This window comes from Westerdykella ornata (assembly GCF_010094085.1).
Source record: "Westerdykella ornata strain CBS 379.55 unplaced genomic scaffold EI97scaffold_10, whole genome shotgun sequence".
Taxonomy (NCBI): Eukaryota; Fungi; Ascomycota; class Dothideomycetes; order Pleosporales; family Sporormiaceae; genus Westerdykella; species Westerdykella ornata.
Genome location: NW_022986860.1, coordinates 646,003 through 666,215, shown reverse-complemented (window position 1 = coordinate 666,215; position 20,213 = coordinate 646,003). Strand labels below are relative to the sequence as shown.

General features: G+C 52.9%; 10 protein-coding genes and 1 non-coding gene across 11 annotated transcripts; 3 read left to right on the top strand and 8 right to left on the bottom strand.

Annotated features, from left to right (window-relative positions):
- Nucleotides 1–1,153: 1,153 nt before the first annotated feature.
- Nucleotides 1,154–3,385, top strand: EI97DRAFT_450363 (uncharacterized protein; the record flags this gene model as incomplete). The annotated part of the gene is made up of 2 exons (XM_033800279.1): nt 1,154–1,476; nt 1,534–3,385. The coding sequence occupies 2 exons, from the start codon at nt 1,154–1,156 to the stop codon at nt 3,383–3,385; spliced, it is 2,175 nt and encodes a 724-aa protein (XP_033654118.1).
- Nucleotides 3,386–4,138: 753 nt separating this feature from the next.
- EI97DRAFT_t57 lies at nt 4,139–4,220 on the top strand. The gene has a single exon. It is a non-coding gene; the product is annotated as a tRNA-Leu (tRNA).
- Nucleotides 4,221–5,628: 1,408 nt separating this feature from the next.
- On the bottom strand, nt 5,629–7,677 carry EI97DRAFT_398484 (UPF0187-domain-containing protein). Its single transcript, XM_033796397.1, has 3 exons — nt 7,164–7,677; nt 6,962–7,109; nt 5,629–6,904 (listed from the first exon to the last, which is right to left on the bottom strand). Exons 1-3 carry the CDS (start codon nt 7,245–7,247, stop codon nt 5,748–5,750), a joined length of 1,389 nt encoding a protein of 462 aa, XP_033654117.1. The 5' UTR covers nt 7,248–7,677; the 3' UTR covers nt 5,629–5,747.
- Nucleotides 7,678–7,922: 245 nt separating this feature from the next.
- Nucleotides 7,923–8,858, bottom strand: EI97DRAFT_44593 (uncharacterized protein). Its single transcript, XM_033799997.1, has one exon. It carries the CDS (start codon nt 8,556–8,558, stop codon nt 8,025–8,027), a length of 534 nt encoding a protein of 177 aa, XP_033654116.1. The 5' UTR covers nt 8,559–8,858; the 3' UTR covers nt 7,923–8,024.
- On the bottom strand, nt 8,680–10,236 carry EI97DRAFT_433405 (HET-domain-containing protein). Its single transcript, XM_033798385.1, has 2 exons — nt 8,835–10,236; nt 8,680–8,784 (listed from the first exon to the last, which is right to left on the bottom strand). Exon 1 carries the CDS (start codon nt 10,125–10,127, stop codon nt 9,159–9,161), a length of 969 nt encoding a protein of 322 aa, XP_033654115.1. The 5' UTR covers nt 10,128–10,236; the 3' UTR covers nt 8,680–8,784; nt 8,835–9,158.
- A 628-nt stretch (nt 10,237–10,864) lies between these two features.
- On the bottom strand, nt 10,865–12,473 carry EI97DRAFT_398480 (DUF1593-domain-containing protein; the record flags this gene model as incomplete). The annotated part of the gene is made up of 2 exons (XM_033796396.1): nt 12,040–12,473; nt 10,865–11,989 (listed from the first exon to the last, which is right to left on the bottom strand). Coding segments are annotated over exons 1-2 (1,431 nt in total), but the record flags the coding sequence as incomplete, so codon positions are not given.
- Nucleotides 12,474–12,553: 80 nt separating this feature from the next.
- EI97DRAFT_494110 (NPP1-domain-containing protein) lies at nt 12,554–14,066 on the bottom strand. Its single transcript, XM_033802381.1, has 4 exons — nt 13,930–14,066; nt 13,342–13,860; nt 13,167–13,268; nt 12,554–13,115 (listed from the first exon to the last, which is right to left on the bottom strand). Exons 2-4 carry the CDS (start codon nt 13,575–13,577, stop codon nt 12,737–12,739), a joined length of 717 nt encoding a protein of 238 aa, XP_033654113.1. The 5' UTR covers nt 13,578–13,860; nt 13,930–14,066; the 3' UTR covers nt 12,554–12,736.
- Nucleotides 14,067–14,587: 521 nt separating this feature from the next.
- On the bottom strand, nt 14,588–15,649 carry EI97DRAFT_418595 (Metallo-dependent phosphatase; the record flags this gene model as incomplete). Its single annotated transcript, XM_033796959.1, has 2 exons — nt 14,588–15,318; nt 15,376–15,649. 2 exons carry the CDS (start codon nt 15,647–15,649, stop codon nt 14,588–14,590), a joined length of 1,005 nt encoding a protein of 334 aa, XP_033654112.1.
- Nucleotides 15,650–16,186: 537 nt separating this feature from the next.
- On the bottom strand, nt 16,187–16,905 carry EI97DRAFT_433401 (uncharacterized protein). The gene is made up of 3 exons (XM_033798384.1): nt 16,685–16,905; nt 16,330–16,634; nt 16,187–16,266 (listed from the first exon to the last, which is right to left on the bottom strand). The coding sequence occupies exons 1-2, from the start codon at nt 16,768–16,770 to the stop codon at nt 16,340–16,342; spliced, it is 381 nt and encodes a 126-aa protein (XP_033654111.1). The 5' UTR covers nt 16,771–16,905; the 3' UTR covers nt 16,187–16,266; nt 16,330–16,339.
- EI97DRAFT_433400 (Snf7-domain-containing protein) lies at nt 16,903–18,460 on the top strand. Its single transcript, XM_033798383.1, has 3 exons — nt 16,903–17,390; nt 17,470–17,674; nt 17,736–18,460. The coding sequence occupies exons 1-3, from the start codon at nt 17,207–17,209 to the stop codon at nt 18,019–18,021; spliced, it is 675 nt and encodes a 224-aa protein (XP_033654110.1). The 5' UTR covers nt 16,903–17,206; the 3' UTR covers nt 18,022–18,460.
- A 16-nt stretch (nt 18,461–18,476) lies between these two features.
- On the bottom strand, nt 18,477–20,056 carry EI97DRAFT_473744 (alpha-L-arabinofuranosidase II; the record flags this gene model as incomplete). Its single annotated transcript, XM_033801880.1, has 3 exons — nt 19,782–20,056; nt 18,725–19,652; nt 18,477–18,523 (listed from the first exon to the last, which is right to left on the bottom strand). The coding sequence occupies exons 1-3, from the start codon at nt 19,908–19,910 to the stop codon at nt 18,477–18,479; spliced, it is 1,104 nt and encodes a 367-aa protein (XP_033654109.1). The 5' UTR covers nt 19,911–20,056.
- Between the last annotated feature and the right edge of the window lie 157 nt (nt 20,057–20,213).

Sequence of the window (20,213 nt, the reverse complement as noted above, 5' to 3'; positions counted from 1 at the left end):
CGAACATTGCTGCAAGAACAGTAAGAATACGAGACGATGGGCAGCCGGAGCGATTACGGTACGGAATGCTTTGCAGAGGATGAATGGCAGTGCATGTACGGAGTAACCTGGTGATTCTGCTGACAGCATGAGGCCGATGAAACGGCACCGCGTCCATGGAATCACCTCGAAGCTGGGCGTATGCGGCGGGCTCTGTCCGAGTCCATTTACAGCATCGATACATAGTATCATACATATCGGATTGTCAGCCTCGGTGTTGCTATATTGGCAGTGAAGGTCTTGTTGAGGAGATCGCGATGGAGGGCGGCGTGCAAGGCCGTCCGCCAGAGCTGGTGTGCAAGCCCGCTCCGTAGTGGTATGCATGAAGCCCGAGTGATGGGATAGAGGCTCGGCGCGGCACGGCATGGGATAAGAGGACGATAACAGCTATCGTGAGAGGAGATGCAGATGGTAGGCAGATGGCAATCATGGCCTCTCTTTCGTGTCTTTTCAGCGTAGGTCTCTCCTCGAGCAGAACGTTCACCATTTCCCGCAGAGGGGTGACGGCAACCCTTTCTCCCAGAAATTTCTTCGGGTTGCGCCTTCTGTTCTTGGCCTTCCCGCCCTATCCGCATCGCTCCAGCCAATCGAGTGGCCGGGCAATATCGCACGACCCCTGGCCACTTCCAGGCCTCCTGGCTCTTGCCTCCCAGAACCGTCTTCCCCAAGATTAGTCGTGCCTTCCAAGCCTTCTCAAAGCTCGGTCCCCTTTCACCCTTCTTCTCACCCTCTCCTCTTCTTCTCTCCTCCCTCTCTTCTGCACCGCCGTCCTCGCCTTATCCCCTCCTTGCCGCCCCCCGTTGCAGCGCCTACCATCGGGCCCCCAGCCTCTCGTTCTCTCTTCTCGAGGACGTTACACACTCGTTTATCGTAATCCTACCCCTTATTATCCTCCCATCCAGCCTTTCGTTACCCCCTACCGCGTTCTCATCGCGTTCGCTCTCGAATTCCCCCCACCCATACAGTAATCCGAGACTCGAACTCGTCACCGGCGAAACGGCAGACAGGCCCCGAGCCCCGCCCCCTAACGCAGATGCTGAGTCTGCTCTAATCTCTCCACACGACACCCGCTCCTGTGCACACACAAAATTACGCATCGCGTCCCACCGCCGTCATGTCGCGCTTTCAGATCAACGCACGCAAGCTCCTCAGTGTGCGGACGTCTCGTTTCAACTACGAGAAGCTACCTGGCGCTGAGTCGCAGGCTTCCTCGCCCCTCTTCAGCTCTCCGTACTTCAGGTCCTGGAAGCAGCGGAATCAATGGCCCAACCGCCTGCAGCGTCCGCGCCTCTCGTTCGCACGCGTCGTCACCCTCATCATCACCGCCCTCCTGCTCACCTCGATGCTCGCCACTGGCCTGTACAGGAGGCACCTTCGCGATCGCGACCGCGGCAAGGGCGAGGAGAGGAAGCTGTACCATTGGGAACACTACCCCAAGTAAGTGCAATCGAACGCACTCCACCGTCCCGTTACTGTCATGCTGACCCCGCCTAGGCTGAGTGGCTTTTATAGTGGCATCCGGAATTTGGTGTCCTACGAAGATTGGGTCTCTGAGCAAGACTTCGTGAGCCATTCAACCAGCAGCAACCCAGAGGACAACATCAAGCCCAAGGCGCCCGAGAGGAAAGAGAACAAGGAGCCGCCCAAGGACCCTATCGTCTTCAATCCCTATCCCGACTTCACAAGCGAAGAGTACCTCAAGACCTATGAAAAGGTTGAGCCGTGCTACCTGGACGACGAGGACAAGGTTGAAACACCCGACATCTACGCCTATCCCGGTATCCCTCAGAACATGACTGCGCCCTTCTTCGGCTCGTACGAGGAGCTGGGCATGAATGAGAAGGTGTGCTTCGATCGTTTCGGCAGGTTCGGCCCTTATGGATACTCCTACTCGCGCGAGGAGGGCGGCCTTGGCATGTCTGGCAAATCCGAATCCGCCGGCGCAGACAAGATCTGGGCCACTGAGAAGAAGGTCGATTGGCGTAACGTGGACTGGGGCAAGGCCCAGAAGAGGTGCTACGAAAAGAACAAGATTCGCTTCAAGAGCAACGAGACGGAAGCCAAGGAGAACAAGGATGGTGAAGGCGCCCAGCCAGCCAAGAAAAAGCTTCCGCGCCACGCCTATATTCTGCGAACCTGGACTGGCTACAAGTACAGCGACTACCAAATTCTGACCATCCGGGCCATGATCAACGAGCTCGCCATCAAGTCGGGTGGTGAGTACGATGTCCACTTCCTGCTCCACGTCAAGGATGACAGTATCCCCATCTGGTCCTCCCACGAGATCTACCAAAAGACGATTCAAGAGAACCTTCCCAAGGAATTTTGGGGCATGGCAACGCTCTGGTCGGAGCAGCAGATGAGGATGTATTATCCGGAGCCCTTCCCGAACAACGTCTATAACCACGCCAAGGCCCCTGTCCACTCCGTCTATCGAAGTGCCCATTTCGCTTTGCAGTGGTTTGCGCAGTACCATCCCGAGTATGACTTCTACTGGAACTGGGAGATGGACCTTCGATTCAGCGGCCATTATTACGAGTTCAACAACCGGATTGGCGAGTGGGCCAAGAGACAGCCTCGCAAGGGCATGTGGGAGCGCTCGAGCCGCTACTACATTCCCAGCCTGCATGGCTCATGGCACAACTTCACCGAGATGATCGAGGAAGAGACGTTCAATAGCGATGAGAAGCCTGTGTGGGGTCCCCCCAAATTTGAGCACGCCCCAGACGGCATGCTTCCCTCTCCCCCGGAGACCGAGCCTCCGGTATCCTACCTCCAAGACAACTACGAATGGGGTGTGGGCGAAGAGGCCGACTTGCTCACGTTCAACCCCATTTTCGACCCCGCAAAGACAAACTGGGTGTTCCGCGACGACGTCTCGGGCTATGACCTGGACCTCCCCGAGCCGCCGCGCCGTTGCGCCATCATCACCGTCTCCCGCCTTTCCAAACGCTTGTTGGACATCATGCATGCCGAGACGTACCTCATGAGGCACCACATGTTCCCGGAAATGTGGCCGCCCACCGTTGCCTTCCACCACGGCCTGAAGGCCGTCTATGTACCCCATCCCGTTTACTTTGACCACAACTGGCCGTTGGAGGCGATCGACGGCACGTTCAACCACCCTCCCAAGCCTACCGACAGTGTCTTCGGCTGGGGTGAACACAATCAGCTCGGCAACAGCTTCTACTACAACGCCGCCTTCTCAGCCAACTGGTGGAGGCGATGGCTCGGCTCACGCGAGAACGAGCAAGGAGGCACCGAGTTCGAGGAATCGGGCTCCGGCCGCCTATGCATACGACCGACGCTATTCCACCCCGTCAAGTACGAGAAGGGTGCTGAGTAACGTTATCTATTTTCATCTGCACCTCTTTAATCATCGTTCTCTTCTTTCGTCTGTCTTATAGACTTTGGAGGCACTCCTTCTACAGTACATTGGCGTAGCGTCAGCGTTTGCATCTATCTAATTGGCGACTGGAATGGCTGCGATCATATCACATCGGGCGGCGTTCAAAGGAGTTTCAGGAACGGCATAGATGTGTTGTCTTGCTTCGTGTTGGCGTTTCGACTACCTCTGTCCTGGGAATACTCTTTTTCTTGTTCGGTGGAAAGAACCATGTGGTTGGGCAGTTGGATGGGACAGCAGCGAGAGAGCAGAAAAGGCGCTGTGGGTCGTAGCTATTGTTTGAATAGCGGGGGTTTCGGGTTATTGTTCATGTGCTATGGTTTGGCGGAGGCGTTCGCTTTCCGATGAGAAGTTGGAAGGGGGGAGGAACAAGGGTCTATAGTATGCGGACGGATTGGGTGTAGAGGCCAGTTGGGTTGTAGAGTACAGTATAGTGTTAATGTGCATGTATACTTTTGTTACCTTTATGTTTGGTTTTGCGGTATACTCTTGTCGTTGACTTGTCTGCTGTCGCCCATGATTAATTCACGCAATTGTGCCAGGCTTGGAAACCTGTCCTCTTTCGAAACCAAGGTTTTCCATGCTTTGTGTGTCAGGTCAGCGGGATATCGCCGCAGCTCTCATGTAAAGCGCCTTTCCCATATACTCCTTCCATATCACAATTTCAACCAACAATATCATCAATTGACGAACGGTGAGATGGCCGAGCGGTCTAAGGCGCTAGCTTCAGGTGCTAGTCATGAAAATGGCGTGGGTTCGAATCCCACTCTCATCAACATCTTTTTTTTTTCCTTTTCATTCTGCTTTTTCTTTTTTGCTTCTTTTTGCAAAATTTATTGAGAACTTCAACTCGTTGAGTTAAAGATGTGAAAGGTGGGGTTGTGGGTTCGTTTTCTGCATCGAGCGGGGTGTGGGCTTGGCATAAGTATTCCAGCTAACCCTCATTTTCTGTGACTTGCTCGTCGAAACTAACATAAAATGATCCGATTGCTATGGACTGGGATGAGCGCGCAGATAACGCGTGCCTCGAGTGGTCTTATAAATTTATACAGGAACGAGGGCCTAATATCGCAAGATAGGTTTCAACCTTCTGCAAGAATTATCCCAGCGAACTTATTGACGACCATGCGGTTCTTTCAACTGGTGCTGCAGGATCCGTTTTGACGATGGCGTGCAATAGATAGTTTGCTTTGCAGTCCCTAGACGCGTTATAGACAGAGAGAGGAAACTTCTTTGTAAAGTAGGGACTATGCGATTAATCAAGCAAAGGACGAGCATGCCCGCGCCTACCGTCCACGCCTGGGCCTTTCGACGGAGAATGCTCCGGGTTTGGGACCCTTCCAATGTTCCCCATCATGCCTCTGTCCGTTAGAGATGACGGGAATGCCCATGCGGATCCAGGACGCTTGACCCTCAAGATGCAAGAAATCGAAGCCTACCTAATAGCGGAGTCAAAGTAGGAGGGAACGCGCTCCTACACATAGGTTCTCTACTGCGACTAATTACTTCGCCTACGTAGCTAGCTAAGGAGGACCCTCGAGCATTTACACGGAACAACCCGACTCTATTGATGACGCTGAGGATAGATGCTCGAGAGCAAAGTATACGTTCCGCAATAAAGCGTTTTTATTACTAACAAGTATAATATAACAGCAGTTTTAGATTAACTTAGTCTACAATAATATGCACTTTAGAAATATTATTATATACAACGCTATAGAACTAAAAATATAGTAGCAGTGCCTAACGAGGAGTAGGCGTACACAGCAGCGTACTAGATAGTTTACTTTAATTGCCTGCTAAGATAGCTTTTAATAAAGAAGCTAATTTGTTAGCAATATGCTAATAGTAAGGAGTTTCGCGTTCTATCTACAACTTGTCTTAACGTGTTCCTTAGCGAACTAAAGCAGGAGGAGAGGGGAAGAATCGATAGAATGCAGCAAGGAATTGATAGAATGCAGCACTTTGAAAGCAAGGAGAGACTGTCTGAATGGCCATGATCGAGGGTACGGGTGCCGAGTGGATTGTTAGGGATATCGATTGTGGGCATTCGGCGCAGGTTTCGAGGCCTGAGGAGTTGGCTGAGTTGTTGGTGGAGTTGGCGAGTGAGTTTGCGAGCCTGTGAAGGGTTGAGATAGGGTTACTCAGTGCTTTTATGTGAAAGTGAGGTTATGGAACAGTTCGTCGATTACGATATACAATTACTCTATAGTACTGCTTGCTGAACAGTCATTAAGTACCCAGTCAATACTAAACCTCGCACGGCACGACAGTCATGTGAAAGAGTCCCTTTTCCACTTATCTAGTCGCCACCACCATCGGCGCCAGCAGCCTGGCTAGGCTCCGCTTGCCCCCTCTCAGCGTCGTCCTCGGCGGCGTCAGTCCTACGCTGATTTCCGTTCCTATGCTGAGCCTTTGGGTGTTCCCCATGTTCAACCAGCGGGTAATGCAAACCGGGCTTCGCGGATAAAGCATCACGAATTTCATCCACACTTTTGTCGGCCCAAGCCTTGCTCCCCAGGTGAGACAGGGGATACAGCGGGAAATTGTCCTCGTGGACAACAAAGTCGTCGCTCGACGGCGCGACGCGCGACATGATGATATCGATATCCTTTCGAATCTGCTCGCAGAAAGCATCGAGTGGGAGGTCGTTGACGTCGTCTCCAAAGGGGTTCTCGATCTCGCGGCCAATCAGCGCGATGCCCAGGATGATGTAGGCGGCGAAGACGCTGGCGGGTATGGTCACCCAGCCGAGGGATTTGTAGAGCTGGAAGGGCAGCAGGAGGATGTACACCCAGGTGATCTGGCTGATGGCGATGGAGTAGGCGACGGGCAGCGGGGTGTTGAGGATGCGCTCCGTGCCTGTGAGGACGTCGTTCATCGTGGTAAGCGCGTTGAGGGACTGTGTTTGGTAGATGCTGACTTTGAAGGTGCCGTTGTCGTAGATGGTTTTCATGTATGCCGACAAGTGCGAGAGGATCTCCAGCGGCAGGTTGCCAGGGGGCACGCGCGCCCTCTTGATCAGCTTTCGCGGATTGCTCTCAGCCATGGGGACGCCGAGGAACTCTCCGGCGGTCTTGAACACGCTCTTCTTCTTCGGTGCCGGAGGCTCGGCCGCCTTTGCATAGGTATCCAGGTGCCCGACTAGATGCTGCAAGTCGTCGTAGTGCAGGCCCGGCTCGAAACGCAGCTTGTGCTTCAGCGCTACGGCGTAGGCGGCGATCAAATTCAGGCAGCTGATCTTGCCCAGCAGGTCATTCTTGCCGAGCGCGGCATCTTTGTCGTGTCGCTCGTCGGCGTGGATCCAGATAAGGCGCGCAAGGTTCTGGGAGACGAAAGTGAGCTGGGCCCAGTACTTGCGGCCTTCGTTGTAGCGCTCGTACGCCGTGGAGCTACGGAAGCTGAGGGCGAGACCGACGACGAAACCAAGGACGGTGAGGAGGAGTTGGTTGATTCCGACTGTGGGATTGAGTCAAAAAGGTTGACCAGACTAGCAGGATTGGAGAGCAGCCGTACGGTCATGGACGAATTTCGAGATACATGTGATCATAGCTGACCAGCCGCCGACAAAGAGAAGCGGTAGAATCATCTCCGGAGTGATGCTGCCATGTAGCCGTAGAAACATTGGCCATTTGGAGTGGTGATCGAGGTCGCGTGGCCCAATCTGTAGAATGAGTTAGCAGTAATTCGCAGTGCAATGCCTATTGGGAAACCATACGAAATAGTCGTCCAGGTCTCTATCGGTGGTTTGCCTCCTCACCGCTGGGTGAGGCTCTTTGGCGCCATTCGTCTTTTCCGCCATGGTGATTGCGGTGTGAGAAAAAGTTCACTGATCTCCATGTTGACAGGGGCGGAGGGAGTATTTGTAGCGCCGACTGTCTTGATGAGTAGCGTCCCTGGTGGCGCCCCTCGACCAAAGGGACTACACTACATATGATCAGCCAAGATGCGGAAATCCAATCTTGTTCGGGCGCGTAGCGACTCGACTTTGGCTCTAGGCGTTTTCGGGGTTATTTGTGATATGGTGGCTGAATATATGCGCTGGCAAATTCGGTTGTTGCCGCCGCTTTTGGCAGATCGACATTGTGGCAGCTGGTGCCCCAGGTGGCTGTCGTAACAGCAGATGCTCCAACTCTGTTCTCATGCAACCACGTCAAGGCAGGGAGGAGAGTGTTTGTTATGTTTTCACGAGGCTGATGAGGCTGGAGTCAAGTCGGTGGGGCGGCGGGTCATTAGATTCACGTCTGTGCTTCAAGTTTCAGCTGTGTTCGCCATTCTAGATCACGTTCTAAGCTCCAGCAAGCTTGGCGAGTATCCCCTTTTGCTTTCCCCATTGAGGAAGACAACGCAGAAAATTCCATTGCTATTCGACTAGCTATCTGGCAGCTTAACTGAAGGGCGTTGTCAATAGCCATTAACGCCTTAATGCCTGCTTCATATCACAAGAAATCTTACAAAATGTCGCTATTTCCTTTGCCCCGTGTTATTGTATACATATCAACCCTTAGCATACGTGGAACAACTCGAGGAGGGCAAAAAAATTCGATTAATGAAACTCGCACAAGGAATCCCTATTTCGCTACTGGCCTGTTATCCCATGTGGAATGCCATCCCAATCTCCGTTGAGGATTTTCCGTAGCTCCATGCCCATGTATGATTTGTTGAATTGATCCAGATGATCGTCATTTACGCTCTCTTGTTTCTTATTCAACAACATCTCTCGTGTTTTCAGCAAGTAGTCATCAGCAATGCGTCGAACTGCCTCCTTGTCATCTTCTTCCATCTGTGCGAGGTCCACGTATCCGTATAAAAGTTGAGTTTTGGTGATGGCTTTGCTGCCTCCCAGTCTCTCGTACAGAGGTGCAAAACAGCGGTGGAGCATTGCCCAGAAAGCATTATAGCCGCCGAATCGTTCAAAGTAAGGGTCTTCCGAAGGGTGAACCGCTAGTTCACTGTAGTCCCGGAGGTTCTTGCCAACTATGTTGTGTCTTGGGCAAGGGGCGTTCACGAGCAGAGTCATTTCCTTCTCCAGACGGGAAGGAGTACCAAGTCTAAGGACACAGCGGCAAAAGAGATATCGGTGAACAATATTGAAGACGGGCTCCCACTTCATCGTGAGTCTCCGGCAGACGAAATCGAGCCTTGGCACAAGGTCGTCACCACGTTCCTCAAAGAACAGGGAAGTGGGCCGGTTCTTGCTGCTCGATTGCTCTTGCGCTCTTGGACGTCGTGATGCAACTTGGTAATCGCGGTAAAGGTCTCAGTCGATAAGGATATCAGTCGGTTCGAAGGGGAGATCATCAGGTTCTACCCACTGAACTGCCAGCTTACACGAATGACCATAGGAGATTTTAGTAAGCAATAACGACTAGAAAGAGGAAGACCCTACCAATATTTGAGGGGGATATTCGGAAGTGTCGTGCGTTCTCGGTTTGTAGCATCGCATACACCGATTCCTAGGTGGACCATGCCAGGAACCCATAACGAAGGACACCTTGGCAGCCCGATCATGTTTTACGACGCGTAACCAATTCGCGGGAGAAACGATGTGCCTTTCATTCCATTCCCAGAGCAGAATGTGGCGTCGTTCAATTTGCTTCAATCCGGGGAGTCTCTCGGATTTATATTTCAATCGCAGAATATCGAAGAAAGCCTATAAGTCCTTAACCTTGAGGTTCAGATAATGGTGCTGTTGGTTTATCCAACTGGATGGTTAATGAATAGAAGGGCCAACTACCTCTAGAGTCTCACAGAGAGACACAGGTAAGAAATATTCCGCGCCCAGCCCATCATCGATCTTGAGATGATCTTCAAGCATACCAGTTTCCCATGGGTATCCGAGTTGCTTAGGTTTATTCGTCATTTGGCGGACTATCCACTGGGCTGTAATATCCAAGGTATCCAGCCTCTGCGTCTGCTGGTAAACATACCGCCTGAGACTAGCTAAAGGGTCGTCAATCTTCTCCCGAAGTCGGTCAAACGCCTCCTTCCGTCCTTCGCCATATAAAAGCGGCATATGTATGTTGAAGATACCCAACAATGAGTATGCTGCATCCTCTTCCCGTTTGGCCTGGCGATTCGCTGCCAACGATATGCGCTCCTCTGTCGAGAAATGGGACAAGGGAGTTCCTTGCAGGGCCGCGAGCGCAATCCCCGTTATCTCAGCGAGTATTTGCTGCAGTGAGTGCTTGCTACCAAGCCAATGCCCCTCTTTACTGAAGAAATCTACTGATCTTGGAGCAATGAGCTCCTGGAGTGTCCAGCCGCGAGTGAACCATCTGCTTCTTGCGAACGCTGCTTTCAGTTCTGGGGTAAAGTCGTTCTCTCCAGCGGACCGGTCGACAGATACGTCGGCCAGATATGCGTAGCATCTTGCAGCCTTTTGGTACCAGCGAAACATAGAGTTGATGGCCTCGTCAAGCTCTCTGCTGCTTGATTTGTTGATGCAGCAGGTGTCCACCCAGAAAAACCCGAGGTCGTCTTTCGCAGCTTGGGCTCCGCATAACGTAAGTTTACGATAACCAGCCTTGTTCCTACCAGTGCCTTTCAGTAAATCCTTATAGGTAGGTTCCTCATGGTCGGCTCCCCAGGTGTGTGAAAGAATGGCATATTGAGGAATATCCTTCTCAACATACTCGACAAGGCTGAAGTTGCCGTCTTCTTCAAGCCTCAGAAGACGCATGAGAGAAGAGGTCTCAAAGTGCGCTGTTGTTAACGGTGTTATTCAAGCAGACACGAATCAAAGAAGAACGTCGGTCAGGCAGATACACAGAATGTATTTTTCTCCAGTGATAGTAGCGGAGGTAGCGAGGAGCAGACTTGTCTTAGTGAGGCACAGCAATCTGGCCATGTGATCTCACATGCATACGTCGTGACTAATCAGTGTTACCCAAGGTGTTCCTTTTGCTGCTGAAGAAACAGAGCCGTTTCATGCTGTTAGACTTCAACTCATGATTATTCGATCCTACACCTCCAAATACTCCAACAGACCAATGCCGGCCCGTCCTAAGGATAAGCGGTTGCCACATCGATCAGAAAGCCCTTCACCTCTTCCCGAGCCACCCCATCCAAAATCCCCACAGCCTGGACTGGGACGAACGCGCTGAACTCGCCCACAGTAACTCAACCTGCATCTAGTCTTGTACATCTAACTAGCAACGAGTCCTAAACATCCTAAAATAGGTTTCCACCTTCTGCAACAACTAGCCTAGCAAACTCGTTAACGAGGACTACTGCAGATCCCTTAACTAGTGCTGCAGGATCCGTTTTAATAACGACGTGCAGTAGATAGTCTCGTTTGCTGTACCCAGACGCGTATTTCTTAAAGATGAGGGAATGGGAAAGCTTGACCTCTAAGCTGTAGGTACGTATATAAAAGCAACCTTAGATATGTGGCTACGAATGTACTACAGCAGCCTTCTTATCCACAGCCTGAATCAGCACCCGCCGATAACTCGTAAGCGGCGGCCTCCCACTATCTGTAACCTCCAAAATCAGATGCAGCACCTGGCCCTTTACGACCGGCTTGCGCCCACCCAAAAAGTCGACACAACAACGATCAGCTGGAGGCAGTGTAACCTCTACAACACGACCCTCTTCATCGACCTTCTCGATGTCAAGAGAAGCCACTTCAGCATCGACCAACCACTGAGTAGCGCTCGGTTCCTTGTACTGCCACCATTTGAACGTGAGCGTGTCGCCGGCATCGGGATCGTACGTCTTGCTGGCGTCGAGCACGATTTTGCTGCCAGCTTCGGCTTCGACGCGCACGGGCTGGATGCCCGCGGCGCCGTTGATGGAGATGACGGGGTGGTGATTGGCTTTGTCGAAGTCGCCGTGCAGAGTCCATTGCATTCGCGCTGCGAAGTCGTTCTGGAAGGCGTCTCGCCATCGCCAGATGGTGGCGTGGTTGGATGTGTATAGCCTCCCGTCTTGGCCAGTGACTCTGTCCACGGCGTCACTGTAGTGGTTGCTCCCGGATGCGTTGGCGTCGGTTTTTACGTATCGTCCTCCCCAAGATCCATACGAAGGGAATTCTGGTACGCCCAGACCGTTCTGGATCAGGTACAAGAAAGTAGGCGTGTCGCCTTCGGCAATGAATTCGTAATCTGGGTAAGCTCTCCCAAGCGGTCCAATCCGGATATGCTCCTTGATCCACTGCTTTTCCCATTTCGAGAAGTCCGGTCCGCCCTGGTCGAAGCCGTAGAATTTGTCTCCGGAGATCCCCGTCCAGGTAGCCATTCCGTAGTGATTCCAGCCATGTACGGACGAGATGTAAAAGATCATGGGGAAGTTGTTACGTATCCACACGCCCGTGTCGTCCTGGTCCGATATGGCATAGACGCGTAGACGCGAGAATATGCGTGCTGCATCTTCTGGAGTATATTTCTGGTCGATGGCCAATATCACCTGTGCGAGGGTGTTTGTCCCACCCCAGCACAGGACCCACAGGGGCTTCTGTATATGTGCAGTGATGCGCTGAAGAAGAAGTTCGCCTCCAGGCGAGAGGGGCAAGTCATCAGCGAGGGCCGTTAGACCATATGTCTTGCGCTCTTCAGCATTTGGTCCCGGACGGAAGACTATCTGGCACCTACCTCAGCGCCTTTCCGTACCAGACCTCTCAACTGCTCTGCGCTGGGGTACGGCCAGTCGGGATGGACATGCTTGTTTAAGTTGTCGACTGTGTCGGCATATGCGTCTATGATCTTTTCTATGTCCTGCGGACACACCCTGTCCTTCTGCCAGGTGCTTGTACATGCGACAAGTCCTTCGGTTTCAAATTGGTTCGAGTAAAGGAGATATCTGCACAAGGACTCGGCGTCGTCTGGCTCGTTGCTGATGTCGGTTAGGATGAAGACTCTGGGTTTGGCGCCATAGGTTTGGAGACGCGAGGCAGACATGTTTGCCGATGTGGGTTGATGGTACAGCGCCCATTGGGGCGACAACGTTTAAATAGGAAGTCTCCATGTCATCGGGAGTTTATTTTCGTGCTGGTCTCACAGGCAAACCGAAGATCAGCCACGAGCGTCGCGCAAGGGGAGTTGTGGGGGGTAGGTTTCGCACGTCACTGGAAACGGGTGCCAAGACTCGGTTACTTGCCATGTCGTTAATCTGTCACATCTGCAATGTGAACAAGAAGGAATTAGGAGACCTTTTCTTAGACGCTAGAGACGGCAGAAGGACTATATGCCACCCACCTTGTCCCTAACCATCTCTTTACGAAGACATCCTTTTCATTCCGCTGCTGCACCGCGCAGCCTGCCTGAGGGCTTTCCACCCTGTGAAGCCCAACTAGAAGAACGCTTTCTGAAGATAGCTCTGGAAATTGCCGTCTCTGAAGCTTGGAGTCGCTGAGCCAAAGTCCGTGGTCTCAATGGCCGTTCTCGCCGCCGCCGTCATACTCTCCCATGCAATCAGGGGCTGCTCGCCGCCTTGTTCGACCGTGTCAATCAACTGATGGTTGACGGGCCAGATACTGATGTAACCGATCTTGACTCGGGACCCGCTGAAATGGCCAGAGACTTTCTGGTAATCTCCATGTGCAGAGATGGCGACTCCTCGCACCGTCGCCGTTTCGGAAGCGGATGAGAGCCACACAACGACGTTCTCCCAGTCATGGCGGTGGCCGAGTCCGCTTGACGGGCTGTCCTTGGGCATATACCACGAATACCTAGACCGCTGGTTAGCCGTAGACAAGGTCCGAGGAGTGATATGTGAGTACATGATAGCAAAAGCGCCATTGTAAGTGCCGGCACGAGCGTAGACCTGGCCTGTGGACTTTCCGCAGTTCCCATTCGGTGCGCCGTCGGTAGATAGACCGCCGCTGTGAATGATATCAGTGTCTCACTCATAAGGCGGAAATTGTTGGCAGAGCAGAGCCTAGTTTCCTCACATACCTGGTGTCGCCTGCAGCGTTCACAGCGGGGAATGGGACGCAACCGTTGTATACCTCGAGGTAAGGCTTGTACTTCAACATGAGGGTTCCTTCGATGCTCGAGGGCACGGTCTGTGGGAAGCCAACAACGGCATCATGATTGATTACGGCGCGGGGCGCAAGCTGCAGAGGGGCAGCATAGGAGTACGAAGAAAAACAGGCGAGCGCCAGGATGCTGTGCTTGGTGTTGAAGACCATGTGGAAGCGTGACGACGGTGACGGATGACAACGCTGGATATTCGGCAGGACGAGGATTTATGTACGCTCCAAGCAGAAGACCAAGGCCAGAGTATAGCGCAAACTCGATGGGACGTCTATTGGAGCTTTCCTTCCTTGTTGTTAGATGCTGGCGACTTTCTCAACTTTCTGTCCAGTAGCAGGAGTTGGGTGCATCCCGTGGTACAGTTCTCTGTTCTGAACGGGGATACTTCTACTTGTAGGCTCGTAGCTCTTTCTCTTGTATCGTAGAGCTAAGCTTAGACTATCCGGAGATCAGCATCAGGGAACCAGACGTTGCATCTTGCACACATCTGCTATCGGAGTGCGATACCTTTTAAGGCGACATGTCCTGGTGTTTATTGAAGAGAGCAGCCCAAGGGTTGGCCGAGCCCTGGTTGAAGTGGTCAGGTTGAGGGTGGCCGACAGGGCTCCGGGTGAATGCGTGCCCCTTGTGTGCGGGAGGATTGGTCGATCACTGCTGGGGAGGGCAGTGTTCCGATCAGGAAGGTGATTCATGTCTAATCACAAGTTACAGGAACATCGACCCTGAACCTTGGAACTGTAACTTATGCGACTTCTTGAGAGAACGTTCGGTGTCCACGGTCCTTACTGTTACCAACACTAGAATCTCCATGGTGCGAACCGGTGGGGGCCTTTGTTTAACATCACGACAAAATGAGCTCCAATATTGAGTGACGTTCGAGACCTCAACCCACACGCGCAACATTTTCCATCGTCCGAGTCCTGAGGTGGGAGGAGGCCAAGATTGTATTGGGGCAACTTTGACGTCCCTGTTGGACAGTTTTTATATCAGGGATTCGCAGAGAGATATCGGAGCTCAAAGGTTTATGAATGCATTAACATATGGAAAGTGAGAATGAAGGACTAGTCCGCAGAAGCATTGCTTCTCCATACCCGTTCGACGTAAGCCGCCAGATATACACTCGCAAGCGCCTATGTTTTGCATCACTCTTCGAGCGCTTGCCCTGTCACTTCTTTTTGGTTTGTTCATCGTGGCCTCTGGCGGGTTCAACATCTTCTTCTTTCTTCCGCTGCCTCGCGGGCCCTGGTTGGCTGAGAAGTTCTACTTCACGTAGCCAGACAGTACTTCTCTGGCCATCCGGAGGGATTTGCTTTGGACCTGGCAGAATCTCGCGTAGCAGGTCATTGATCGTAATGCCTTCACTTCTCAATCGTTCCCACTGCCCTTGGTAGCCCAAACTGACCTCTTCGAACCGAGTTTTACCTCTCCAGTCCGTGCGCCTCCAGTGCATGTGTCCGTTGACGACCACTTTAGCGTTGTACTTGGTATGCCAGTCCTCGGTTTGCGTTGTCCCGCACCACATGTGCCACCTGTCCATATGGTCCGGCAGGTCGACCAGATCTCTGCGGAGAGGCCAGTGTCCCGCAATGACCAAGGGGTATTTCATGCCGTATGCCTCGCATGCCGCCTCGAGCTTTTTCCCGAACCTGGCTACCAAGGCATCGCACCATGCGTCCCGGGATTCATATGGATAGGGATCCAGTATGTACTCATCCGTGCACGGCAAACGATCTCCTTCCGTCGCCCACCCGACAGCCCTCTCTCGGCTCACATAGTTCGGTCGGTAGCTGTAGTCGTAGAGGGTGAAAATGGGTGCGATGATGCAGGTATCCCCACGGCCCAACCACAGCATATATGGATCTTCTGGAGTCTTCACGCCGTAACTGCGGGCTAATTCTGCGAGAATTTGAGTTGATTCGTTCTGTATTCAATGAGGAAATGACAACGTCGCACCGACACACTTCTCATACTTTGCCTGACCTCGAAGACCACCGTCCATGGTGGACAACCAGAGTTCGTGATTACCGGGGGTCCAAAAGACATAACGGAAGCGAGCCGTGGTTATTTCGAACGCCAGCTTGAGTTCCTTGAGGGTCTCTCCTATATCTCCGCATAATATAAGGCCATCACCAGGATGCGGTTTAAGCTTCCTCAGCTCTTCTGCGTTTATTGGATTGTTGAGATGAAGATCAGAGATTGCCCAGAGGCGACGAGTCGGAAGAGACATGTTAAAAGAGTGTACTTCCACAGTTTGACGGATGGAGCCAGATCAAAAAATTATTCAAGAATGATTGTGAGTATTGAAACGAACGATAGTGATAAGAACTCCTGCCGCGGGGAAAGGTATCGCCTGTGCTCGATAGATGGTCGTAAAATACTGTGTTGGGGTCGCCGCAGGCTGACGGCAAAACGGAAAGCATAGTCAAGTCTGGAGTCAAGCCTGGAATGTTCGGCTCCTCTAATGCTCCTGCTTGTCCTTGTGCATAAGTATCAACTTGACGATCATTATGGAAGGCGGTACCGATCGTATAGGGGTATCACTATCCCGCGACCTCGACAGGAACGTTCACCGGAGGTTCCAGGAGACTGCAGTTTGTCTTCGAGGAAATAAAGGTTCGCGGCACATCCACGGTCGATAAGCACAACGCACTCCAGTCCGTCACCTCACCTTTCATTCACCCCACCTTACTGCCGAACGAATCGCGAGATGGCCCTATGTCACAAACCATCAAGCAAATGTGATGGAATGACCTTTCCTTAATCATTCATGCTCTATATGTTGAGATCGGGGAGGCATCGTCGAGCACATCGAATAAGAATGGAGCACTACAGTCCACTCGGTTGCTTGACCGTCAGTCAGTGAGCATGTTCCAGATCCGGGGATGAAAGGGAGCATCTGCTACAGACTCTCTCCCTGTCACGTATAGACCCGACCCAAGGCGACCTCTTTCCTCCAATTGACCGCATTTTGGTAAGCCTCCAGGTCCAGATTTCCGGCGCTCCAAACCGCGATGGCTTGTACGGATACACCAGTGTCATCCTGGCCCACGACGTATCCCAGTACGTTTACCCAGCATCCCACATCGATATCATGGCGCTGTATGGATTCCAGAATGACGGATATGTTCACGCGAGCAACACGCGGCCTCTCAGAGGGCGGGTAGTTGTGCTTGAGGCGGAGGGTCGCATCCTGGACGACATATTCATCGACGCTGCAACGGGTAGTTTAGTGGCGGAAAGCGGTCAAAAGTGGAAACGATACCAGCCTAGGAACCGGACTTTGTCGCCACGGTCGCAGTTCTGCAGGTCTGACAAGAAAACTAAGCTCGATGGCGGGGGACCCGTCATGTTGATTTCTCCCTTGTCATGGAAACAGAGGTGGAGAGATGGAAAAGGGACAGGGGTTGTTCCGCGCCGAGACCCCTGTGCCAAGACACGCACGTGCCACTGCTTTTGGCGTGATACCGTCATAACCGTTCTCCAGGCACGCCTCTGTTGGGACTTCTGCTAACACACTGCAGGCTACAGCAAGTCTGTTCTTGCGAACGTCCAAGATTCCGGCTCGCTTATACTGCCAGTGGAAGCCCTGTACGCGCATGAATTTCGATCTCCGATCGACTGAGCTCTGATCAAGCCTCCCGATATCACCGACTGACCCCTCCACATCCCCGCGTACCGCTCCGACACCACGCACGAACTCCCTTCGCGCTACAGTCACCCTCGTTCAACCCGGAGTTCTCTTAACCCGCTTATCCCATCTACATCTTAGAACAGTGCACCCACCATGTCCGGCTGGGGTCTCGGCTGGTTCGGCGGAGGGAGCCAGAAGCAAAAGGATGCGCCGAAGAAGGCCATCCTCCAGCTGCGGGCACAGCTTGAGATGCTAAATAAGCGCGAGAAACACCTCCAGCTCCAGGCGGACGAGCAAGATGCGCTGGCCAGGAAATATGTGTCGACGAACAAGGCTGGTATGTGAAGGCCAACACCATCGCCCCGCGCCGCACACTTGCTCTGTTTTGCAAACATGGCTCTGACATGTGCGTTCAGCCGCAAAGACCGCGTTACGCCGGAAGAAGCAATTTGAACATTCGCTCGAACAGACGGCCGCGCAGATCATGACCTTGGAGCGCGAGATTTACTCGATCGAAACCGCCAATATCAACAGGGAGACGCTGGAAGCGATGAGGAATGCGGGGCAGGCGATGAAGCAAATCCACGCGACACTTACGCCAGAGAAGGTGGAAGATATCATGTACGTTTTTGCAAGTCCTGTTGCTCTTGGTCGCATTGTCGGCTGCTAACATGTACTACAGGGAGGGACTCCGAGAACAGCACGACATCGGACAGGAGATCTCAGACGCCATAACACAAGGAGTTGGAAACAACCTTGTCGACGAAGACGAGCTCGACCAAGAACTCGCGGAGCTGCAGCAGGAGAAGCTGGACGAGCAGATGCTCAAAACCGGCACCATCCCAGTTGGTGACAAGGTTGACCGCCTGCCGGCGGCAGCACAGCACGAACCGAAGGGCAAGGCGCGGGTGGAAGAGGATGACGAGGAAGAAGAGCTGCGGAGACTGCAAGCGGAAATGGCCATGTAGTTCATCCGGTTGGCGATGCTGTGCGTAGGATACATAGACTAATCGCATGTGGAGGAAGGGAACGGCTGTGATTAGTGTGGAGCGGGGTATGGATATACCCAGGGAGACTTTAGGCGTAGGCGTATGGCATTACCGGTCGGGCGACTGCACTTTTCTGGGGTTTTCTGCGTTTCTCCCTGCGTTTCTACGACATACATCTCCCGATGTTGCTTGCAATATCAGTTTCACCTGCTGAGATGCCTGTGCGTATTACTATACATCTTTCTATTCCGGAGGCTTTCTTTTGTGTTGCCGTTGTCTTTCTGCGCCGAACAAATCTGATTAACATCTGGGAATGTAGAGAAACCTCTCTTCACCTTGAGTGATACGTGGATCCAAAGTAGGAATGCTGACAGTTTGGATAACGGATTAGTACCTCTGATATATCTTAAGAAGCAAGGATGCAAAAGACTGAATCAACGAGGGCGCATGTCCAGCACCGAGCATACCCCAGGGTTCCCACCTGTAACGACCCTAATAGTGCAAACCGCAAAACATCACTGTCATCCCTCTTGCACACTCATCCAAACCTTTCCAACCCCCTACTTCAACACCTTCTGCACCGCTCCTTTCGCCTGCCTCAACAAACCCTTCAGCTCCCCCTTCAACTTTTTCCTCCCTCCTTTCTCTCCTTCTCCCTCCTCCGTCCCCTCCTCTACCTTACCATACAAAAACCCCTCCACATCCCCAACAGCAACCCCACACTCTCCCCTCCCCATATACGGTCCCTTAGGCCCCCACCCCACCCGCATAACCCTCGCCCTCCGTCCCTCCCACCCAGTCCTCGCATCCGTAGCATGAAAAACACCCCAAACCTCTCTACCTTGATCCTCACCCCCTACACAGACAAAATTGCCATGACCAGGCCCATACGGCGGCCTCCCATCCCTCTTACACGTGAGCAGCGGCTCAGGCCACTTGCGCCAACTCCCCTCCACACACGGATCGCCACCCACATACTCCAGCACCGCCATCTTGTACTCGGCCGTCCAGGACCCCGCGCACGAATACACGAGCCCGACCCAGCGGCCGCCGTCGGGTGAAACCAGCAACTGCGGCCCCTCGTTGATGCCCGAGGTCCCCGAGTACTCCCACTGGTAGTTTGGCGTCGAGATGCGCGTCGGTGGGCGCTGCGTGTGCGGGACGCAGCTCGTGGGGGTCGTCATGCGCGCGATGAAGAGTTCCTGCTTGCTCTCGGTGTCGACGACGCCAAGGGGCCAGCCCGAGTAGACGAAGTAGTCGTGCCCGTGGAGGTGGATTACCGTGCCGTCGATGGCCCATTGGTCTTCTGGTAGGCCGTCGACGCGGCCGTGGAAGGTCCACTTTTCTGGTTGCAAAGGGGATTCGGAAGAGGGTGGGCCTTCGAGGACGTACATCCTGTGGCTGTGGTTGGGGCGAAGAGTGCGCGGGTCGTCGGCGGCGAAGTAGACGTACCATCGCCCCTGGAGGGAGTGCAGCTCGGGCGCCCAGATGTCCCCGCTGTAAGGGGTCGAAGGGGGTGGGCGCCAGATGGTGACCTTGTGGCTGCGGGATTCGAAGTTGAAGAGGGAATCGGCGGACCATATCTCGATGCGGTCGCCAGCGGTGAAGGTCTGGGATGGCGTTAGTGCTTTTTCTATTGGTGGTGATGGTGTATGGGCGATATGACGATTCGAGGAGGGATGTGGGGTGCGCTTTGGTATATACACTAGGAGAGCCATGGAACAATGGTATAAGCGTACCATGTAATATGTCCCATTATCAAAGATAACATATGGGTCCGGCGTGGTTGTCTCAGTAATGTTAAGGATGACATCGTTGTATGATCTCGGCATCTGCAGATGCATGTCCGGAAACGTGGTATTCTCCATTATAATTTCTCTGCTGCTTCTTCCATGCGTAAAACACTTCCGCGTCAGCTAGCTCTTTTTCCGTTCCCACTCTTGTGAGGTTGATGGCGTGGAGCGAGGCCGCGGATAGTGGAGCCGAGTTCCTAGTTAAGGGGGTAGGGAAGGGGGTATGGAACGAGAAGAGGAGTCAATAATACAGGAAGAGTTCTTCAGAGAAGGTCGTTAGCGATGCGAAGAGGGCAATGGAAGCCGTCCTTAGGACAGTAAGGATAGTCCAGGATGAAAAAATATGGTCTGGAAATTCAGTAAGATATCAGGCGTTAA